The sequence below is a fragment of the Musa acuminata genome, chromosome BXJ1-5 (assembly GCF_036884655.1).
Source record: "Musa acuminata AAA Group cultivar baxijiao chromosome BXJ1-5, Cavendish_Baxijiao_AAA, whole genome shotgun sequence".
Lineage (NCBI taxonomy): Eukaryota > Viridiplantae > Streptophyta > Magnoliopsida > Zingiberales > Musaceae > Musa > Musa acuminata.
Window position 1 is genome coordinate 45,423,541 of NC_088331.1, and position 22,235 is coordinate 45,445,775.

At 34.9% G+C, this 22,235-nt stretch overlaps 3 protein-coding genes across 4 annotated transcripts; all 3 read right to left on the reverse strand.

Annotated features, from left to right (window-relative positions):
* Window positions 1-369: 369 nt before the first annotated feature.
* LOC135674015 (uncharacterized protein At4g15970-like) lies at window positions 370-1,335 on the reverse strand. Its single transcript, XM_065183425.1, has 2 exons — window positions 943-1,335; window positions 370-858 (listed from the first exon to the last, which is right to left on the reverse strand). Exons 1-2 carry the CDS (start codon window positions 1,333-1,335, stop codon window positions 370-372), a joined length of 882 nt encoding a protein of 293 aa, XP_065039497.1.
* Window positions 1,336-3,333: 1,998 nt separating this feature from the next.
* Window positions 3,334-11,690, reverse strand: LOC135674554 (uridine/cytidine kinase UKL1, chloroplastic-like). The gene is made up of 14 exons (XM_065184502.1): window positions 11,369-11,690; window positions 11,142-11,233; window positions 9,932-10,001; window positions 9,674-9,792; window positions 8,191-8,287; window positions 7,231-7,310; window positions 5,916-6,110; window positions 5,702-5,785; window positions 5,513-5,573; window positions 5,094-5,154; window positions 4,545-4,638; window positions 4,328-4,400; window positions 3,805-3,887; window positions 3,334-3,723 (listed from the first exon to the last, which is right to left on the reverse strand). Exons 1-14 carry the CDS (start codon window positions 11,556-11,558, stop codon window positions 3,577-3,579), a joined length of 1,446 nt encoding a protein of 481 aa, XP_065040574.1. The 5' UTR covers window positions 11,559-11,690; the 3' UTR covers window positions 3,334-3,576.
* Window positions 11,691-13,076: 1,386 nt separating this feature from the next.
* On the reverse strand, window positions 13,077-17,337 carry LOC135674555 (uncharacterized protein At3g27210-like). Of its 2 annotated transcripts, none has more exons than XM_065184503.1 (4): window positions 17,106-17,337; window positions 16,795-17,008; window positions 13,881-13,964; window positions 13,077-13,737 (listed from the first exon to the last, which is right to left on the reverse strand). In XM_065184503.1, the coding sequence occupies exons 2-4, from the start codon at window positions 16,991-16,993 to the stop codon at window positions 13,292-13,294; spliced, it is 729 nt and encodes a 242-aa protein (XP_065040575.1). In that variant the 5' UTR covers window positions 16,994-17,008; window positions 17,106-17,337; the 3' UTR covers window positions 13,077-13,291. The 2 variants fall into 2 exon arrangements, with proteins under 2 accessions (XP_065040575.1, XP_065040576.1); XM_065184504.1 differs by having other exon boundaries at window positions 13,881-13,961; window positions 17,106-17,332.
* Between the last annotated feature and the right edge of the window lie 4,898 nt (window positions 17,338-22,235).

Here is a 22,235-nt window from a genome sequence, read left to right on the forward strand (position 1 = left end):
TTAACATTAATGCATCATTTTAGTAAGTCATTTTATCCATGATGGATAAGGTCATTATTCTTGGGAATGGAATTCCATATTTATAGCTTATATTAATCTCTCTGCAAACAATAAAACATGCGAAACTAAAATATAAAAGATAAAAATAATCATGACTTGCATATAAATTCTAAAGCCATGAGAGCATAAATGTCCATAATAGATAATACCTCTTCTACCTCCACAAAGAACATATAGACGGAAAAGATTACTACCATTATCTTAATAGTCATCAGTCATTCTCAGTGTCTTCGTTTATTCGGAACGCAACCCTCCGAACCAGCCAAAGAGACACGAAGGAACGGTGTGCTCGATCGACATCGATGCCTCTCACTGTTCGCATCTACTTGTGTTGCTCCAAGAAAACCCTCCTCCCCCTTCCTTCTCTTCCATGGAAATCGACCTGTACTTGTTCCAATCCTGTATCAGACTCCTCAGGCCACGCACCTTCTCCTCTGCGCTCCCACAACAGTTGGCCTGCACCGTGCAGACCTTGCTCGGCTCTCCCCTGGGCTGGCAAAACCCTCCGAAGTTAGCGGTGTCGAGAAACTGGAATCTCAAGTTGAATGGAACGACACCATCGGCCAATCCCTTGGATAGAATGGATTGCCGGTCTGCGGTAGGATACTGCTTGCACAGCAGCTTCCAGTACTTGTACAACTCGACGTTGTTGCTGCAAGCCTTCACGTACATGAGGCCTCCGTTGGGCACGTTTTGCAGGCTTTTTGCATCTCCTTCGAAGAGATCAGTAGCAAAACCTAAGTAGGTACCCGACTCGAGGTGATGCCACGGAATCCGAAACCACATCACATCCAAATCCTGCCATGGAGAGAGAGTAGATCACATCAGTCACATCAAAACAACAAGGCCTCCTTCACCATGCAAATCGATCTTCCCTCCCACCGTGTATATGAAACTGTATCCGAGTTCTACGAGCGTTTGCTGGAACTCGAGCTGCCTCATCATCACATGACCATCGTCAGCTGCCGAGCGTTTGCTGTTGCCTTCTGCGCCGAGAAGATGACAGTGCATGTGGGAAGACCTGCAGTGCTCCAAAGCCTTTTGATCCGTTGCTAAGACCAGCAAATGTCTTAACAGCACATCTGTTCGCTCGCCGACTCGGAAGCTCTCGATGAAGAGATCGAAAAGGGATCGTGAGGCTGCATCGAGCGTAGCAATTATGAGAATATTGTCATCTCTTGCGATTCTTCGGAGTGACTTCTTCAGAACTCGTAGTTTCGTTTTTTGCTGCAGAAGAACACATGATGAGTTATTTATCGTCTCCAAGCTTCCCATTACTGACCATTTCTTCAAGAATAATGACATCATTGATGAGACAATTAGGAAGGCGTTATAAACGTACATAACATCGAACTATATTGACAAGATGATATTTATTTTAGGTTTTGTAGAACGCTCAAAATGTTTCTTTTTGATGTATGGTTGAGAAAAAGGTTTATCAGTGCCATTGCCATCATTATTATCATTACAATCATAGTTTCTAAGATCATCATCATCACTATCACCACCACAAATTGATCTATCAAATTAAACTAGTATAACATATTTTTCTTTTCTCTTCAGAAATTAGAATAAAACATGAAATTGTTTTCTAAATTTCTTTTTCTAGACATACTTAGTTAGAGATAGTATATATATATATATATATATATATATATATATATATATATATATATATATATATATATATATATATATAGTGTTGGACATGATTTGTTTGTAGTACCAACACATAATTTGGGAAGATAAAGGAAATTTTGACATCCTCTAGTAAACTTATGCCCTCTTCTTTTGCTAATCTACTAATCAATCACACTTTAGATGGAGCAAAAGATTGATCTTTCACATCAAAAGAAAAGAAGAAAAAAAATTCCATAAACTAAAGAAGAGAACATCTAACACAATCATTTAAGCCAACATAATATGAAACTAGATTAAAGAAAATTATTAGGAAAATAGAGCAAAATAAAGCCATCAAACTAATGAAATTAAAACAAGATAAAAAAAGCCTTGGCCAAGGCCATAGCAAAGAAAGAATGGACCTCTGAACTCTCCATTGGCGCCATCTTCTTCCCTAATCTCCATTTCCTCTCTAGTGTTACCACTTGATTTGTGGATAGGTGTGAAACTATACAAGTGAGAATTATGACTATAACAAGAACAAAGAGAATGACAAACTTCAACTCAGACAATCTTCTCATCTTTGATGGCAGAAGAATCGCATGTGTGACGGGATGGGGGTAGAGAGAGAAAGGAGGAAGAAAGAGGTGTAGGGGAGAAGACAGATTCAATAGGATTCATGAATCCGAGATGGTAACAACATGAATCAAAGGCAGTCGAAAAGGTAACATATCCTCAATAAATATGGTAAAGAGTTACTTGACTTATTTGTGAAGGCGTTTATTCATATCCATCCTTGCAATGTTTCGTGATGGTGTATTTGCCCTCATAAATCTTAATACATCATATTTGATCCTCGATCTCTCACATATCCTCATGAAATATATGAAGATACAGAAATTTCTCGATGTCTCTAATATTTTTTATCATAGTACATGAATGTTTAAAGTGTATTAATGTTAAATGAAAATTCATCTATTACTCAAATGACATAAATTTTAGAAAATTATGTATCTTAAACATCGGTTTTCTAGCGATACATGTGTGCACAATTCTACCTATTTGTGAAGAGATTAAATTTATTCGATGTCACAACATTTTAGTTTTATGTGAAATATATCATAAAAAAGTTCATATGGATCATTTTCAAATGGTTTGATAAATTGATTTCCCAATAAAAGTAATTGTTGTAATGTAAATATAGTTAGCTGTTCCTTGTAAGAAAGGTTTGATAATGTTCATACCACAATTGGGCGGTCAACTTTGCAAGATCCAGTAGATCATCGAGAGAAATTTTTTGTCAATCAGAGATTCATACATTGCTCTCCTCTAATTTTTGTTGGGAAGAATGTAATTTGTGGTATTGGGTAATGGTTAATTTTGCTTTTGGGAGAAAAAAACACGAGTATGGATCCTAGATTTACAGCCAATGATGTGCATAAGGCTGATACCCTACACGAATCCAGCTATAAATGCCAGGAAGGGATCATTTTTATATCTATATGCCTCTTTTGATCCGATCCAGATCCATAAGCTTCAGTCACAATGCATGGTCCCTTCAGAATTCTGCCTCCATTACTCTGCTTGGCTTTATAAGATGCTTAGCACAAGAAACAACACACAAGACTGTCGAGAGTAAACATTACATTGGTATGGATCACTCCGACGGAGGAGCAAAGAGGAATATTAGGCGATGCATTCATCAAATTGTAGAAGGTTAATTTCCCGGATGCATACCACAATCTTACAGTATGAGTATCTTTGCTCAGGGTATTAATGCGAAGAAAATAATTTATAAATTGTAATTTTTTATGTTGAGTAGTAGGTTGTTAAATATATTCTTGTCTGCACTTCAATCATATAATGAGACACAAATCGATAGCCGATGATGTTCTGTCAGTTGTCAGTGCCGAAATATCGATCGCCAAACTCGCCCAACCCTGGAATAACTCGAAAATCCTCGTTCAGTGCCACATCGATCTCCGAGGTGACTATCTTCACTGAAGGGAACCTTTTACAAACACAATGAATCCCCTCAGGTGCCTGCACCCGAAAGAGCAAACAGAATTTGATCAGAATAATTGCAACCCGTCCAATGACTACGAAAAACAACAGGAAGCTCACCGAGATGAGGTTGAGGAAAATTATCCAGCTCTCAGGAACTCCTTTCTGTATGAGGAGCTCTATTGCTTGGTTAGCTGAGTTACCTAAGCAAATCAAGGGTATGACTCATCAATGTGCATGTTGACAGAAAGGAGCAGTGTGAACAAAAGATGAAACAGTACATATTATAGAAAGAACAGTTAGACACAATCTAAATTTGCACATATTTCTCACAAAAGAAAAACCTCAAGAATGAGCAAAGATGATAGAATTCAAGCTTCCAAATAACTTGAGGTTTGATCTAAGCAAATGCCATTTTCTGCTATTCACAGTTAATGGAGAACTAGATGTTACAAGTTATCAGTCTTTTGCCAACAAAGTTAGCCAGGTGAAACAGTCAAGCTTTGTTCTAAAACCTAATCAAATAAGCAATGGGCGTTAGAATACAGAAGGATTTGTCAATTCATAAATCAAATACTAGAAGTTTGTGTTTAACATTTGCCGATGTGCAAAAATGAACAGTAATAGAATGCACAATACTGACCTGTACCAAGAACAGGATCTAAAAGTAGAACATGCCGTTCAGAGATATCCTTAGGCAGCTTCTCATATATGAGCTGAGTGGGACACACCATATAAGATACAGAGGCAATGAGAAATTATCCAGTGTTAAAAGAAATATATATTTTACTTCAAGCATTAACAAAAGGTGTTCATTGTACGTGAGTATTGAGTAAGAAAAAAAATTTGTGAATACCAACCTGTTTACCATTGTCTCCATCACGATGGATGAGAATTTTACCGATCTTTATTCCCTTACAACATGCCCGCAGGGCGTTTTCCATGCTTTCGCCACTATGGCAAATTAAACAAGTCTTAGCATTATACATACAGAAAAGGAGTTCATTCTAGACATGTTTTTGTTAAAATTACACCTCCCACTGTCATCTTTACTTTTGAGTTTCAGTCAATGAGGAAGTATAATATTAGTTACCAATGAAATTGAGGAAACACATAAGAGACATGAATCCGAGTGTTGTGAGAATCAGGCATAGCATCAGTGATGGCACAAAATGGGATGGAAGTGTGCTTAAAGAATGAATAAAGTGAATGCCAAACAGTAAAAAGATCAGAAGCCGTAACAACTATGAAACCAGTTAATAAAGATTGGCGTCTTGGAGACTGAAAAAAATATAAAAACAACATAGTATTTTTCTAAAGGTCACTTATTGAAACTCCACATGATTTGACCTTACATTTCTGGACCAATATTATTAAGAAATCAACGCAATACCTGAATCAAGTCTCACCTTCGGACAATAGACACTCCACAGAGTTTCTTACAAAAGTCAACTCCCATGTATACAGATCCTGACCAAAATAAGAACACAATTATAAATTTACAGCACATTTTTTGTTCACATAGAGTACAAATATATATTGACTGCTGTATCTTTTATAGTTTTCTTATTTATAGGGTTTCCTATTTGTAAAACTGCATAGATATACACACACACATATACATACATATATTTTATAAAGGCTTTAACATGTGAGATTATTCGTTTACTTGCAGGAGTAACATATATATATATATATATATATATATATATATATATATATATATATATATATACACACATACATATATATACATATAAATATATACACATACATATATATATATGTATGTATATAGATACACATATTATATAAAGATAAAAAATACCTGTAGGGGTGACCACTTGCTTCTCAGTAAATGGCAAATGACCAAGACCATGCTCCACAACCTGGTATATTACTATTTTGTGTTACAAAGATAGTTTAATAATAACTATTATGAAAGCAAACCTAAGTTCATAGCAGTAATTGTATCAATTTGGATCCATAAATTGGAAAAGAAAATTGTAGAGATTACCAGCCGTATAAGACGATCTGAATAGAATACAAAGTCAGGTGTTGTTATGTCCCTATCACGAATAAGTGTGTGCATTCCTCGTATCTGTTCAGATGATATTTGAAAGTTTTATGTTATGTGGTCAATCATCTTAAGCTTAACAGGACAAAAAGGAATTGAGAAGTCCCATTTGCTCAATATAACATACAATAGCAATTTAACTAAAGAAAGTCACCTGGAACGTTGACTGAATAACATACACATTATTATAGATTTTGCACAAGTCATGCAGACCAAGCTTTGTCCGTATATGCTGTACAATAAGATCTATTGCAACGTGGTTATCACCTCCACGTGGTATGATCACATCAGCATATTTCTTCGATGGAAGAACAAAATCATCAAAAGCAGGCTTCACAAACCTTCCATACTACAAACCAAAGTTGTTTTAGATAGACATGGTAAAACATTAGATACAATGAACATGTTTTAGATACCGTGAGTCCCTTTTATGAATAAAGAAAACCTTCAGGTGATGAAATTAAAGAAATATGTCTATGGGCAGCATATATCAGCAATACTAACAATTGCTTGAGTTAGTATTACTGCCGTGTTTTGATGGATGAAAAAAGAATATGAGCCTATTAACTTCAGTGCACCAACATCATTAGTGAAAGAAGTTCTTGATAGAAATTTTAATAAAATCACAACATTTTCTAAAATTGACTTGATCAAGGGAATTTTCTATGAGTAAGCATGAAAAACTTTCCATGGTTCCAAACATAACATAGATGCTATTGCCTACCAACATATGTGAATCATATGGAGCATCCCTATTTCTTCAAAAGATCTAAGGATTACCCATCCTTTCTCTACTCTAACCCTTGCCTTTCTAATTTATATGATAGTGAATGGTAGATACTGCAATGACAGTAGTAGGTGCCAAATCGGATGGTTGCAACACAAAGCAAATCGTAAGATTTTTTTCCTCACATAGTCATATGTTATACAAGGTTTTTAGGATGCATCAATGTGTACAGAATCCAGTTAGGATATGATTAAACAGATTGGTGGTCGGCAGGTCACAAAAAAGAATAATCATACGGTAAGCACCCGTTGTTAGACAAGAGGCGTTTAGTTTTATAAACATTTTCTATGGGGGCATTGCATACGTGTGTATCGACCTGAATAGTTTGCATCCGTTACTAAAAAATCTTGAAGGACTAAATCCACCACAGAATCTGATCAACTCATACTGGTAGGATTAACATATATACACACACATCCATATGCATACACATGTCTCAAAACTTTAAAATGTGTGTTTTAGAGTCTTTTTTCATATACTACCTTTGGGTCTTGATATAAGAGAATATGTAGAAATCGTGTTCCTTTTAGACACAGTATTTGCACATCATTACATATGCAGTTTTACAAGATAATGAATGCACATATCCTACCCAATTTCCAGATTAACAACAGAGAAGCCAAATAAATAGAATATGCATATCTACATGAAATAGTAGAAACCATATTATAGAGTAGCATACCTGCTCAAGCACTGAGCTGACATCTCTACCTCTCTCAACTGTATCACGCCTTATTCTTCGGGCAAGCCTTATATCAGCATCTAAAGGCACCATATGACAGAGAACAAGGGACTAATTATGTAGCAGAATAAGATAAAGATTGAAATGCTGCACATGTATGTCAAAGTTTTGTCTATTTTTACATGCTTTTGTACTCACTAGGGAATGATGCCTTTAATTCCTTGTTTAGATAATTTTTAAAGCACTAAAGCCATTCTTTGAATAGTTTTAAAGTACTAATTCCTTTAATTCCTTGTTTAGATAATATTAAAGCACTAAAGCCATTTTTTGAATAATTCTTTTGATATTTTGGATTAAGGGTGTAAGTTCGTGGTTGATTCTATGGTTTGTCTTTTATCTTCTTGCTTTATGTTTATATCCTATCTTTTACTTTCTGCTTTGATCCCTCACCATGAAGGTTCTCATTACCATAAAAACATCACAAGCACTGGCAATGAACTAGTTTGTACAAATTCATATACCTTCAATTGCAAGTAAATCTAATAAAAATAAAGTAATTAACTGAGCTTTGATGAGTATCCAAAAGTGCAGCTCAGAAGTTTAAACAAATGAAAAGTTTCAGAGGGCAAAGAACTTAAACTGTACCAGAAGTTTTCACAAACCACTATCCAAGACCCTTGGAAATTCATAAGGATCTGATCATGACAACAACATATATGAACTTCATGAAATCAACTAAAGAGGCTAATATAACCTACCAACATAAATTACCAAGAAAAAAAATTCATGTAAAGATCTTAGAGAACAATTGCCAAAACTGTAAGTTGTGAGTTCCATGCCATTTCTCATTGACAATCCAGTATAGATTATAATAGAGCCTAAAATCAAACCTTCAAATATGATGCTTAAAGTGAACTGTCATCTTGCAAACGTATAAGAAAATGAAGACAAAATATAAACCTGTATCAACAAAAATCTTCATGTCCATCAAGTTACGGACTTGAGGATCATGAAAAACTAGGATGCCCTCCAAAATAATGACATCTGATGCATTTACCTACAAGATAATGTTTGAGTGGAAAGATGTCAGATTTTTCATATTAAGAAATTAAAGAACACTATATATTTAAATATAAAGGTAGCTATATTAGCATTGTTCAGACTAGCATGTGATGATATCCTAAGGTTCAAGTCAAAGTCAGACAATAATTTTAAAATACACTTCTAGATACAATACTGTTTCAGGAAAAAGGAAAATCTTAGCCGTCTTGTTAGTATGGACCGATTTTTATCAGTCAGATGGCAGACCAACAATTTTGCCCAATCTGGTCCAAAACTGAGCTCACCGCCTGGTAATCTTACCTTATGAGACCATTAACTAACTGGAAATATGCAGTAATTGATAGTGTGACTCTCTCTCTCTCTCTCTCTCGCTCGCTCGCTAGTGGTCCAACCAAAACTGATCCATACAAATTACAAACACTCATTCACTATATGTTTTGGTACCGGGCTGAAATTTTTTAATCCTTGGTACCACATTATATTTATAGCACATATTTTAAAAAAAAATCAACTAAACACATTGGATCATCGGGATGTTGGCCTTGAGCAATCCTAGCCCCCATTTGTTTAGGTTGAATGGTCCTAGTCACAGTTTGGCTAGGTTGAATCCAAATGTTCTATGCAATATTTAACCACACATTTTGGATACAGCTGACTCGAATAAAACTAGCTGGAACAAGTTTAATATGACAGCCATAGGTAAAAAGGTCGAATAATCTACAAGTACTCCAATGTGAAACCATCAATTATTTTTCATCATGGAAGCTCATGAATCATCAAACGGCCATTATCATCAAAAGATGAGGATCAGCACGCCCATCACTCTTCCTGGAAAGCATACCATCCAAAAATGAGGTGCCCATCTTAGGCATCAAATCATGTTTATTTCTTGATGAAAGCAAAAAAAATGGATTAAGATTACCATAACTAGCAATATACTGCTCATAGGATCAGATTATGAGCAATCTGGCAGAGAATCAATTTAGAATGGCCATCCACCAATCCTGGCTAAACCATGACCATCTAATAGTTCCTTTCTCTGATCTTTTGTCAAGCTAAAGTGCTCGGCACCAAATATCTTGTTGGAAAGAAAGTAAAAGTAAACTGAAGCCATTATTTCATTTTGTTTTTTAAAAAATAATGCCATAGGTGTCTTTTGCAGCATGCTCATCAAGCAAACACAAATCTGATTTATATTCCATGGCTACAACTACTTCCACAATTTGGTCTTTTAACCTTCATCCTCCAAAAAAGGTAGCACGCAACATCAATAAACTCCCAGCACGACATCTCAACCAACATAGAAGTTCAAAACCCTTTTTTCCAAATAAACATAAAATAGAATAGCTAGATATAACTTTCAGAATTAATCATTAAATACCTTTCTGAAAGATTCAGAACAACGCCGATGATTCTTAAAATCATATATGGGAACATTGACAGAATGCCCACTCTTGAGCTTTCCCATGCACTCTAGAAGTTGTTCAGTATCAAAGGCATCTATCCAAAGAAACAAATAGATACTGTAAGAAACTATCACAACCAAATTACAAAAATAAAATAAGTAGCCAAATAGTGTCATTGCTCATTCTGCATGCAATTTGCAAGTAATGATAACACTGCACAATATGATTATCACCAGGATGATCAAAATTGTAGTCCTGGACGTGCTTAGATTCTTCACCAGTTAGGCCACGGTAAAATGAATCCTACATTCAGCAAGTTTAAATTAATATGCAAAACATTTAACCAAAAAGGATTGCATTGTTTAGAATTTAAAATTTTAAATAGCTACACTGGTAGAACTGCAGTAATATATCTTTCACAATGGATAATATGAGGATCCACCGTGCAAAAGAGGTAAATTAGATCTTCAAACCAACAAAATGCATTTAAATTCAGTGGAAAAGAGAAAGACGGATTCTTTCATGTTGAATTAAAGAAACAACATCAATTATTATAATCACTTAGTTTCTTAAATAAAAAAAAATCGGCATTTAAATAAGTCATGGGGTTGCATATAGTATAACTGCATCTATTCATATGGACACCCCAGATATCTATCTAAAGCTAGAGAACTAGAAAACAGGAGCTACATATGGTGATAGTAGGGACAGTATCATGGCTCTCAAGATCAAGATAGGAAGAGCTCAAATGCCTACCAAACTAAGACATAGGACGACTTCATCGTACATCAGCTTTTAAGTAAAAATTCAAGGTTTCAATGCATAAGCAGATGAGTTAAAATTAAGTTGCAGCGATTACCATCAGAAAGATGAGATTAACTCCTAGTTTTCTCAATAATAAGCCAACATGTATATCAAGATGCTCAGTAAATCTTCCAATCACTCAATGAAGGTACAAAGTCCATAAAACAATCGATCAGCAAAAGTCAATAGCTCTAGGCTCATCCTTTTCAGAACATTTCATTAAACAGGGACAACAGAGAGAGGTAGGATAGAGTGCCAAAAGTTATAAAAATATGCAATAAACATAGAAGTGATCAATCAAACACTTCCACTCCCAACTCCTCACATAAAATAATCCTTTGAGATAAGCTTGCAATAAAATAAAGGAAACACAGAGATCACATGTTAAACTAGACAGATCTCCAAACTACACCTAAATCACAGGCCAACTCGCTAGTATGTTGTTTCAACCGCTTTTCCAGTAAATTACAACTTTGGATTACCTCAGAGAAGGCACACACAAAAAAAATAAAAATAAAAAAGAACGGAGAACGATAAAGAAAAATCGCACCTTTTTCCTGTCTGAACATCGTAATTAACAAGGAAACAAAGAAGGAACAATAAAATGCCACACAAGGATCCCAAACAACAACTTCGTACCTGATTCACGAGAACGACACGGTGATCGTGAAGCTGCTGGATGATCATGTCGCAGACGGTGGTCTTCCCGGAAGCCGTACCCCCACAAACCCCTAAACAAAACCCCACCGACCACAAGAAAGGCTCGGAATCATAAAAGAAAAGAACCCCAACAGCCCAATCAACAATGAAGGCTTCTAATGATCTCAAACGAGGATGAAAGCCCGATTAGGGTTCTTCAAACTTACCGATGAGGAAGGGCTGCCTCGGGGCGGCGGCGGAGGAAGCAGATTCGGGGGAAAGGACCTGGGAAGCCCTGGCGGAGGAAGGGGAGGAAGGGGTGGAGGGGGAGGAGAGGCGGAGTGAGTCGAGGCGGAGCCCGCTGAAGTGAGCGCCGGCAGCCGCCTCCATCACCTCGTCCATCGACTTCTCCGGCATCGCCCTCTTCTCCCTTTTATGGTGTTATTGGAGAATATATTCCTCGAGCGTAATTTAATTTTATGGGATCAGAGAATGCTGCACAGCCCTATTTATAGGTTTGGCGAAGAAGCCGAAGCGTGATTGGCGGAAACAGTGGCCAATTGCTCAATGTCTCAATTTATAGTTGGAGATGACCAAATTAACAAGAATATATATATATATATATATATATATATATATATATATATATATATATATATATATATATACTTATTTTTATTTATTTTATTTAAATTTATTTATTTAAAATATATATTTATTTATATATTTAAATTTAAAAAATATATATTTAAATTTATTTCTTTAAAAAAATAAAATAATAAAAGTAAGATTTCATCATGAAGTGAATATGATACACCATCATCAAAATAATATCATGGATATAAAATATATCGAATTAGTCTCTGATTAGTTAGTTGATTGGATTTTAATTTTTGATACTTTAGAAAATCTAAATAACAAATAAATATATAATTAATTGTTAGAATAATAAAGTATTAAGAACATAATTTAATATTATTTGTTTATGTCTTTAGTTGAAATGACATTGATTAAATTTATATATCTATCATCCAAATTTGAGTGAAAAATATTATGACAACAATGAAACTGTAAATCTTAATTATTTGGAGTTAGTTAATTTATAAAAAAATTATATGCTTGATTAAGTTTAAATTATATTTAAGAAATATTAAGAACAAAAATTAATATCATATCATAGAAAAAAATAATAAATTGATATTGTACATTAAACAAGGGTTAGATTAATGAGCATAATTAAATCCATACAAAAATGGGCATCACTAAATCTAAAAATCACTTCAAAAATTGAGGGTGATTAGTGCAACCACATAATTTCTTTTTAGGAAGTAAAAAAAAAAAAAAACAGGAGCTCCATTCAATTAAGGTCGATCTTGTGTTCTAACTTCCAAAAGATTATTCGATTTTATCCCTCTTTTTCGATACATAATTGGTACTAAATCATGAATTTGGTTGTTTCCAAAAACAAGACCTTTTGATTAAGTTAATCAACATAATATTTTTCGAGAGATTGAGAAAGGGCAAAAAAATACATGTAATAATCATATTGATGACAGAGGTACTCATATAAGTCCATCAGGAATGACATGCTGTTCATAATTGGGATCACATCTATGATTATGATTAGATTGGTAGGGAGAGTAGCTTTGATGTCTCATACAACTAAATACAACTAGCATTACAAAAACCAGTCTTTCATATACATTATAATATACTAACTTGATCGTCGAAAAAGATTTTATCGGTACATACTCTAGAACCACATCAACTCTTATTTCAGCCATATCGAATATTGATCACATCATCATCACATGATACAAAATTAAGAATTCCCGGTATCAGAAAATAGCATAAAGAGAAGATTTCTCTGTCACTGTAGATGTTTCAGACATGGTTTTTGTGGAGATCAGAGATCTGTAAAAGAAGGTACATGCATACATACAAACCTCAGAAGAAAATTTCATTTACCTCTCATGGAGGATTATATTTTGACAAAGCTTACACAACTACTCAATGTTTGCATGTTCAGAGCACATACATCACACAGAAACCACCACCATAGTTTCTTGTAGAGCTTCTGTCTTAATGGCTCTTTGTAGATATAAGTTTGGGTTGCTCAAGTTGCAGCTACAGGTTATCGACAAAATTTTTCATGCAGTGCAATGCTTGGTGGTCATCTTCTGCTTTCTATCATCCAATCCAAAACTCTGCAAGCTTGGCAAGCAACAGTGTTGTGACTTGCATAATCTTTCCTTCCTGTTCTTAGGATCTCCACTTGATGTCACCGTGCTGCTGCAAAAAGAAATGGCCCTGAAGCGATATGGTGTTCCATTTAATTGTCTTGGAGGCGGATCGGTGTTGGTTGTGTGCAGGTTGATCCTTTTGTTAGCCTCTACTTCAGCAGCATTTGGCTCACTTCCTTCCTGTTCTACTAGCAAGGTTTCCCGGAAGAGTTCTCGTAGTTTCTTTCTCCCAGTTGGAGAAGGTTCAGAGCTGGTTTCTGGACTCCTGTCGATGTATATGGAATTTACCGGTCGAGGGGTCAATGGTGCACTTGATTGATGAATTGGAGTACTACCTTGAGAAGGAGTAAATTCTACATTGAAGACAATGAAAATGTAAAAAACTAAGAGCAGTGACAAGGAAAAAAAAAAGAAAACCATACATAATTTATCTAGAAAGGAAATAAAAAAAGAAGCTAAAGTCTCTCAAGGTAATGAATGAATACAGAGATCATACCTCCTTTGACACTGAAGAAGTCGTCTTCGCAGTCTGAATCTAGCCATGCATATGAGTCAAAGTAGATATCCTCTTTGTTAACTGCTGTCATAAAGTTCATCCGTTGAATCAAAATAAAATGATAATAATAATTTGAGGACCTAATGTTACGAAAACACACACACACATATATACATATATTTTATCAACAAAATAGAGTTAACACATATAATGAGGTTAAGGCCTTTGGTAAAGTTAAGAAAAGGGGTGGTGAAGGCAGGAGACTTAAGGAGAGGTGCATCATAGATTTAATCTTATGAGTTTATTGGAAAAGATACAAAGTTAAGATAAACTCTGAATATAATTTAAAATTAGCAAAGGCATATGTAGAAAATTAGTTACATCTATAAGAAGTTTCATATCTAATGTGGAGTCCTTGTCCCCTTTTGCCTCAATGTGGTTCCACCACTTGTTAGAACAGATTAAATTCCCAGCAGCAAGAAGTGGAAGGCCAGAACACATGAAGAAGAAAACAAAAAGAAAGGAAATGACTATAACCAACGTGATAACCATTACAGAACTTAAAGACCTACTCAATGTGTATGCAAATTAATTAGATCTGAGACAAAGAAATCAAGGGCTTGGTCAAGAACAAGAAAACGGAGGAGAGGACAAGAAAAAGGAATGACAAGAAAACAGAGGAGAAGGCAAGAACAAGGAATGACGAGATCTTCAAAATGGACAGTAGTTGTCAAAGTCGCAGAGCACAGGAACATTCTCACCCTAATTTATGCTAAAAGAGACATCAGAAGCAACATTAAAAGAAAAAAAAATCTTAACATTCATACTTCATGGGAGAAGCACAAACTTCTAAGTGAATCATAAGTGACTTATCTTGATGGTAGTAGAATGGAAGAGGTAATATAATTCATGGTCTCTATGACAATCCTACAATCACTTTTCTGCCTATGTCGCTTCAATCAAGCTTCAAACATTTCAAAAATTGAATAACATGTCAGAGAAAAAGGATTTTTGCTGATTAATATTTTATTGTATTTTTATAAGCTCAGACGTTTCTTCTCAATGAGAAACAAGTGCAGGCAGTTGAAGTGGGTAAGCCTATAAGTACCAACTAGTCTCTAAATTTAAAGTTCCTGGATTAATAAAATGATGGTTCACAAGGCCTTGGTATTCCTCACCAACTTTCAAGGTGCACTTGGTAGATAGTGCAATTACCAGCCTAAATATCAATTTCAGGCCCTTCTTCAGTACATTTGAACCTTAATTGTTACATATGTTGCAATACCATTTTTGCCCGATGTATCCATTTAGATTGGGTGCAGAATTCACCTATGCTGGCTAAATTAACCTAGCCTAGGGAGTTGGATGAGCTAAGAGAGTTGCAGACCAAACCAAGAGATAGCTTACCAAAATCATTCAACATGAAATTTGACAACCGTACTCTACTTCCTTTGAACAATAAACCAGATCAGTCACTTCAGGAAATTTGTTCAAGTTTTGAATGTATTCACTTCAAGGCTTGAACTCATATGGGACTCCATTTCAACTGTCCAAATGCTCGAACTGATCAAACTCAAGCCATTTACCATGTGCCTGACCTACTAAATCAGAGCTAAGGTTTCCATGTGTCAAGCCACTACCATGTTTCTATCGAAACTTGTTGGACTGTATTAAGTAATACTTCTCATATATTTCCAAGACGATACTCTTTTTTTGTACCAAATTTAGTGCATGTGCAATAAAATTCCACAGAAATCCTTACTAAACCACCGACTGCAACATTTTTGCCACAGTATGATGTTCACTTTTATTACTGAAATAAATTTCAATAAGACTAAATATCAACCCCATAACAGGGGCTGAGAGGTGGAAAGGAAAATTCTTGACATCTGAGCAACTCTTTCAAAGTATATAATCATAACAAAAAGCCATAAAGCAGAAAGAAAAGGTTCTTCTTAGTGGAAATCAGCATCTTAGATTTCCTGCCATAATATGATCAAATTTCAATAAGACTCAATATCAACTCTATAACAGGGGTTGAGAGGTGGAAAGGAAAATTCTTGACATCTGAGCAACTTTTCAAAGTACATAATCATAACAAAAAACCATAAAGCAGAAAGAAAAGGTTGAAGGAGATCAGCATCTTAAATTTCCTGCCACAATATGATCAAATTTCAATAAGACTCAATATCAACTCTATGACAGGGGTTGAGAGGTGGAAAGGAAAATTCTTGACATCTGAGCAAATCTTTCAATGTACTACATAATCTTAATTAAAAGCCACCAAGCAGAAAGAAAAGGTTATTCTTAGTGGAGGTCAGCATCTTAGAATTTCCTACCATAATTTGATCAAATTTCAATAAGACTCAATATCAACTCTATAACAGGGGTTGAGAGGTGGAAAGGAAAATTCTTGACATCTGAGAAATTCTTTCAATGTACACAATCATAATAAAAGGCCACAAAGCAGAAAGAAAAGGTTCTTCTTAGTGGAGGTCAGCATCTTAGAATTTCCTGCCATAATTTGATCAAAAGTTGCAAGCTCTAAATTTGTGCACCTCTTTAGTCCTTCCTATGGTTCTTGTCCTCAGATTAGCACTTAAATCTATATTCTGGATCCATAACTTTAACTGATGTCTCCTTTGTGAGTAAAGCAGAATCAAGCAGCACATGTTATTGTCAAAATATGATGAGCTAAATTTCAATTTCCACAGATTTGGAAAAGGACTAACTCTGATGAACTCTGGAAGAAAGATACTAATGATAGAATTTAAGTTGGACTATTTGTCTAATATAATTACTAGTCAACACCACAACAATCTATTGATCAGGCACCATTACCCACTTACTATATCCATAACAAGAAATTCCAAGAACCAAGAAGAGGATCGTTAATGCCTTCAAAAGACCATACCAGATTCCGGGCTCATAGAACCAACTTCACCAAATGGTTTTTTCCCATCAAAAGGCTTTTCCTTGGCAGGCGATGGGATGAAGAGCCTCCTGCCCTTGTGATTCACGCCCAGACGATATCTTATGGTAGAATCTGTGTCCCTATCAACCGAAGAGCACGAACCCATCTTCAAAATCAAATCTTTGTCATCACCGAGCATGAAAAGCTCTTAGCCCTGCCATTATCAGCAGAAAAAAGTTGGTAGGAAAGCTAAACTAAGTACAAGAAGAGAAAGGCAAGAGGTAGGGCACAGCAGGGGAAGTTGGTTCTACCTCTTCAGTGTAGGATATCAAAGATCATTTTTTTAAGACAAAAAGACTCTCTTCACATCACAAAGAACCCAAACGAACTTTGTGTTTCTGAGACTTAGCAGAGAGTACATATAAAGGGAAATAGAAGTGGAACAGGCTCTCTCGCTTTCTTGCTCATCTTAATGTTACCGTTTCACAGAAGAGGAGAAGTCACTTGGAAGGAAAAAATTGGGCTTGAAATGAAGCCATAAGACTGGACTTACTCCCATGTACTGGCGCCATGGTGAATTATTGAGATTGTCTCCTTGTTTTATTCCCTGCTTCTATTATCACATGAATCTGTACTGTAGCTGTTGTTTCTTTCCTAAGGTCAAATGCCAATGTATGAGTGATTTTTTTTCTTGCTTCTTATAAATAGATATGTGCTTTGGTAATTCAAAAAAATCTTCGTTTTTACTGAAGGCTGTGGAGCTTCTCAGATTCTAAATAAGATTTGAGAGGCATGAAGTGTTTCTTATTCTTTATATCAACCATTTGGTTATGATCATGTAAAAACCAAAAGCACCATAGTGAATTCCATGGATGGACATAAGCTAGATGGTAGAACTGGTAAGACATGCTTCTCTCTCATTCTCTATGCATCTAGAAATAATTTGATCTGTGTGCAGAGAGAAGGGCCTGTTGTTTCCAAACAACATCAAGCATAGAGAAAGAGGAAACATGGAATGGTTGAGGTTCATCAGGGTCTTGATGAACCTGCTGAGAACTGATAGTTTTATCATGTAGCGAAGGATGTGTCTTGTTGTCTTGTCTGGCCTACAGCTTTGGAAGGTAGTGTTAGAATCTTCATCAGGGTCGGCTGTCCTCACAAGATAATTTGTGTCATGCCTCCATCAAGGAATAGTCCACCTTTTGTGAGTGCATCAACATGAGTGAAGATCTAATCTAGATCAAGTGTTTTGTCTTGAAAGGGCAATTAAGAGGAAGAATGTTTGTGGTTACTGGGATTTGCTCCATGAGAAATGCAAGTATCTTTTAACTTCCTGAAGCATAACAATAATTGTCTCCATAACACAAGGATTCAAATCAAAGCATCTCCAAGATGAAGAGGGCAAGCAAACATTAGGATAACAAAAATCACAAGTAAATGCAAGAAGTTGCATGAATGCGGAGATTATATATATTGATATTTATATAACTGTAATCTCATACATGGAGCAAGATTTAAAGCATCTTCTTTATTAGAAAAGAGGTAATTGAAATTTTAGAAAATAAAAGAAATCTGATCTGAGATTTTTGTTTGTCCTGTGGGTAGTCAACCACATCTGGTCCACATTATCTATCAGCTCTATCCTGCTTTGTTTTGTGCAGAAAACTGGCAAATTTTACTGCATGACTGTAAGTTCAGGAGTCCCCTTATGCTCAGATGATACAAAGGTAGACTACTCTAAATTTTTATATGGATTTCCTTTATGTTTGGATTTGGAAACTCTACATTATGCCTAAGTATCAAAATATCTTTGATCAATGCTGATGAATGAACAGACTTTAGCCTACTAGTTTCTTGCCAGTTGTCTTGGCTGAAGTCAGAATCCACTCTTTCATCCAAACAAATCCACTTCAACATTGTCTCTTTCTCTAATACAAACACAGGTTGGTGGTGAGCATACATCAGAAAGACTCATTGGATTGTCATGTTAATGATAACACCAAATTGCAAACCAATGTGTGGTGTTCAATACACACCTCAACATATGGGTTCATACAAGCAATTGCAGAATATATCTAAAACCAGGGAAAAGAGGACTCAGCCATTGATTGCCATAAAATGTTTGACAGAGATCATTTTATGATGCTGCATCTCTGTTAGATCAAACTTATAAATTCTGAATCTGAAGTGGTGAGGTTTGATTGGTATGATCATTGTAGATAATTGTCTTTGTATGTTCTAATAAGGATCATCAAATGAAAGCCACATATTTTAAGAAACTAATTACATGAATGAGAATCAATTTCCATATTTCTCTATGGCTTATAGATGCTCTTGGGAATACTCTTTTTCCTTCTTGGTTATCTTTACTGTTACTGTTTCTTCTACTCTGTTGTATGATTATTATCTATGACCAGATCAACTGTGCAAGTAACAGAACAAATTTTTAGCATGTTTCTTGTGTTGATGCATTGGTTAGATAGAAGAACAGAAATAGAACAAGGAAGCTTGTGGCCTGGATAGGATAATGAAAAGATGTGAGAAGACATGGATGGCAAAGATTGTCTGCCATATGCAGATTAGGAGGCCTTGGTTGGATATGTTCAACAAAAAAAAAAAGTGTTGATCTCTTTTTCATTTTTATAGTTCTTAAGCTTTCAAGATTTTTGGTCATTCAATCAAGGCATTTATCATAGCATAAAAGCAGGCCATCAGATTGAATCCTGCATTTGTCCCTCTCTCTTAGTATTTAATTAAATGAAATTTATACAATTCTTGTTCTTCATTTGGACTTATATCATATATTTGAGTTTTATTTACACAATTCTGATTGCACATGAGAGGATGTTAAAGCACAAAATATACTGAGTCAGTTTCTAACAATTTAAGTTTTTGGGATTAGGCAACTCAATTAAAATCTATTAGTATAAAAGAAAAAATATATCTAATTTATCTTTTACAAGATTTGTAAGATTTGTAAGTTTCAATTCATGTTCTTGGTATTCAGAAATTGGGAGCTCTTACCAATCTGATTGGGCCAGATAGGCTAGCCCAATCTGACCCAGTGTTGTATAGTCTTGTTTAATTATCATTTGTTTGTTTGATCTGGCACTAAATATTGATTGAATGACATCAGATTGACCAATTTAGATTGATTTAGGTTGATTTTGAATTGCTTTGATTGGTTCAAATTTTTTTGACCTAAATTAAATACAATCAAGTTCAAGTTAAATAAGCTGATTCCAAATCAATTAAATGAGAATGATTTTTTATTCCAATCAAGAATTAGAGATAGATTCATTCTAGTTAAGATTCATGTCAGAGCTAATTAATATTTTTTGACATGAGTGGTGCTTGAAGGATAATTTAAGATGTTTTAATATAATTTTTTTATTATGATTGAGATTATTTTATTTCGTTGACGAATTTTCGTTAATGATCAGTAAGCTATTTGACATGATGATTGCATAGTAATTTTATAGATGAGAGACACTATTCCATCTGTTGGGAGTATAATATGAGTTTATCTTCATTTGTTATTGGAGAATATAAACTCATCTCATAGAATAAAGTCTTTTCATCTATGTTATAATTGTGTATTTATTTATATATAATTTAGAGTTTGACTTATAGAAGTTTCTGTTTACTATATTATTAAAATTATTTTATTTTTAATTTTTAGAATAATCTCCCAATAATACTATATGATGGAGAGCAAACATTTATCCTTCCTTTCAAAATTGATAGTACTTATGTTTCTCTATGATCAGTTATTTTATTTTTAATAAATAAATTATAATATATATTTATAATTTATGTTTCTCAATAAAGTGATGTGGATATTTGCTCTTGATGTGACATATGAAAAGATATTGTAATCATATTAAAAACAAATCTAAAATGTGACAATAACAATGTATCAAACATAATTCCATGTAGCAAAAGACAAACAGAAATTGTGAGATTGAAAGATTCAAACCAAAACCATTATTGTGGGCCAACCACAGCATTCAAACAACATGATATATCAATGGCCACTGCCTCATTGTACTCTCATGTTAACTCAAATCCTATATCCACCAATCTTGAAAACCCTGTAGTCACAGGACATGGATATGCTTATCCTTCACAAGAACAGAAGTTATTGATGAGAGTTGATAGTGTATTTATGTGAACTAAATCACTAGTTAGGTCTCACAATCTTTCAATTTTGCACCATATTTATTCATCTTGTGTCACAATCTTCCATGAAGTCTAGATTATGATAGTCACATTTGCCAACCTTAGATACTAAGATGTGACTGATGATTTATTAGGTGGTCCTAAATCTTTATGAGTCAAAGGCATGGGTTGAAAGTAGATGAATTTTCTTGTTATTTCTCAAGAAATGTCATCCATTCTCACATTTATACTCACACAGATCAATCAACTTATTTATGATAACCCATGCTTAAAATAAATTCTCCATTCGATCAATTTGATGTCGACAACTAAATTTAATTCAAGTATGGGTATTATCCCAAGAACAGAAGATGTTATTATTGGGATGATAGTTCCCCCACTCAAACAAAACATAATCCAATTAATACTACTCATTCATTCAAGATTTAGTATCTCGACTACTAAATTATTTTTACTTAATTCAATATCTCGAGTGTATACATTTGATTTTATGTTAAATCGTCGATCATTATTTAAAGAAGAAAAAAAACTTAAATCGGTAGAAAGCAAATGATCAATTATAACCAAATAATCCAAAAAAAACACAGAAGAAAAAGAAGGTTTGCAAGTGCCAAACAAGGAAGCATCACCGAGCTTCGACCACATTAATTCACGTACAGGTGGCTTCACTGCAACTGAGAATCTGTGAGCATGCATTAAAGGCCACCATCATAAAGAATGAAGGATCGTCTTCAGGCAGTAGGTGGGAGTGGCCGCCAGCTTTCGGTGGCGATTGAAGGCTTCATTCACCTCTCTTCTTGAACTCAGTTTGGTGCGAATGGAGCACCGAAGTGATGCCCATTAATACGCCACCCGGAGAGCAGGGAACAGTCGCTATTGGCTTTAATCTAAGACACAGATCAGCGATGGAGATCGCCAAGGTGTGCTTGCATGCAGCACCCAACCTTCCAAAACCTGAAGACTTCATTGCAGCAAGCAGCAGCACCACCAATACGGTGCCTGAACATGCCATCATCTTACCTATGGTTAAAAGCTCAAGCTGATCAGAAACAATAAAGAAAAACTTATGGGGAAAATATCCATCCACAGTCAGGACTTGAAGAACAGGACAAGATGCGATATGATGAATATTTTTTCTCGAAATGAAAAATATTTATCGATTCAAAGAATATTTTTTCCTTAGTTCTTGTGTTTAGACTATCTCATCTATAACAATACAAGACACCAAGTTAAACTCTCTTTATTACTTTCGAATTTTC

Bases quoted from the DNA above. Each gene is read 5' to 3' on its own strand.
- LOC135674555 (XM_065184503.1), bottom strand. From the start codon at position 16,993: ATGCTCGGTGATGACAAAGATTTGATTTTGAAGATGGGTTCGTGCTCT. The intron at 13,965-16,794 runs GTATGGTCTTTT...ACTTTATGACAG, and splicing joins TTCTATGAGCCCGGAATCTG to CAGTTAACAAAGAGGATATC. The intron at 13,738-13,880 runs GTATGATCTCTG...TCTTCAATGTAG, and splicing joins CTTCTTCAGTGTCAAAGGAG to AATTTACTCCTTCTCAAGGT.
- LOC135674554 (XM_065184502.1), bottom strand. From the start codon at position 11,558: ATGCCGGAGAAGTCGATGGACGAGGTGATGGAGGCGGCTGCCGGCGCT. The intron at 5,155-5,512 runs GTATTTTTTATC...TATTTTGGTCAG, and splicing joins GCAAGTGGTCACCCCTACAG to GATCTGTATACATGGGAGTT. The intron at 4,401-4,544 runs GTTGGTATTCAC...TGTCCCACTCAG, and splicing joins ATGGAGACAATGGTAAACAG to CTCATATATGAGAAGCTGCC.
- LOC135674015 (XM_065183425.1), bottom strand. From the start codon at position 1,335: ATGGGAAGCTTGGAGACGATAAATAACTCATCATGTGTTCTTCTGCAG. The intron at 859-942 runs GTGGGAGGGAAG...TCTCCATGGCAG, and splicing joins GATACAGTTTCATATACACG to GATTTGGATGTGATGTGGTT.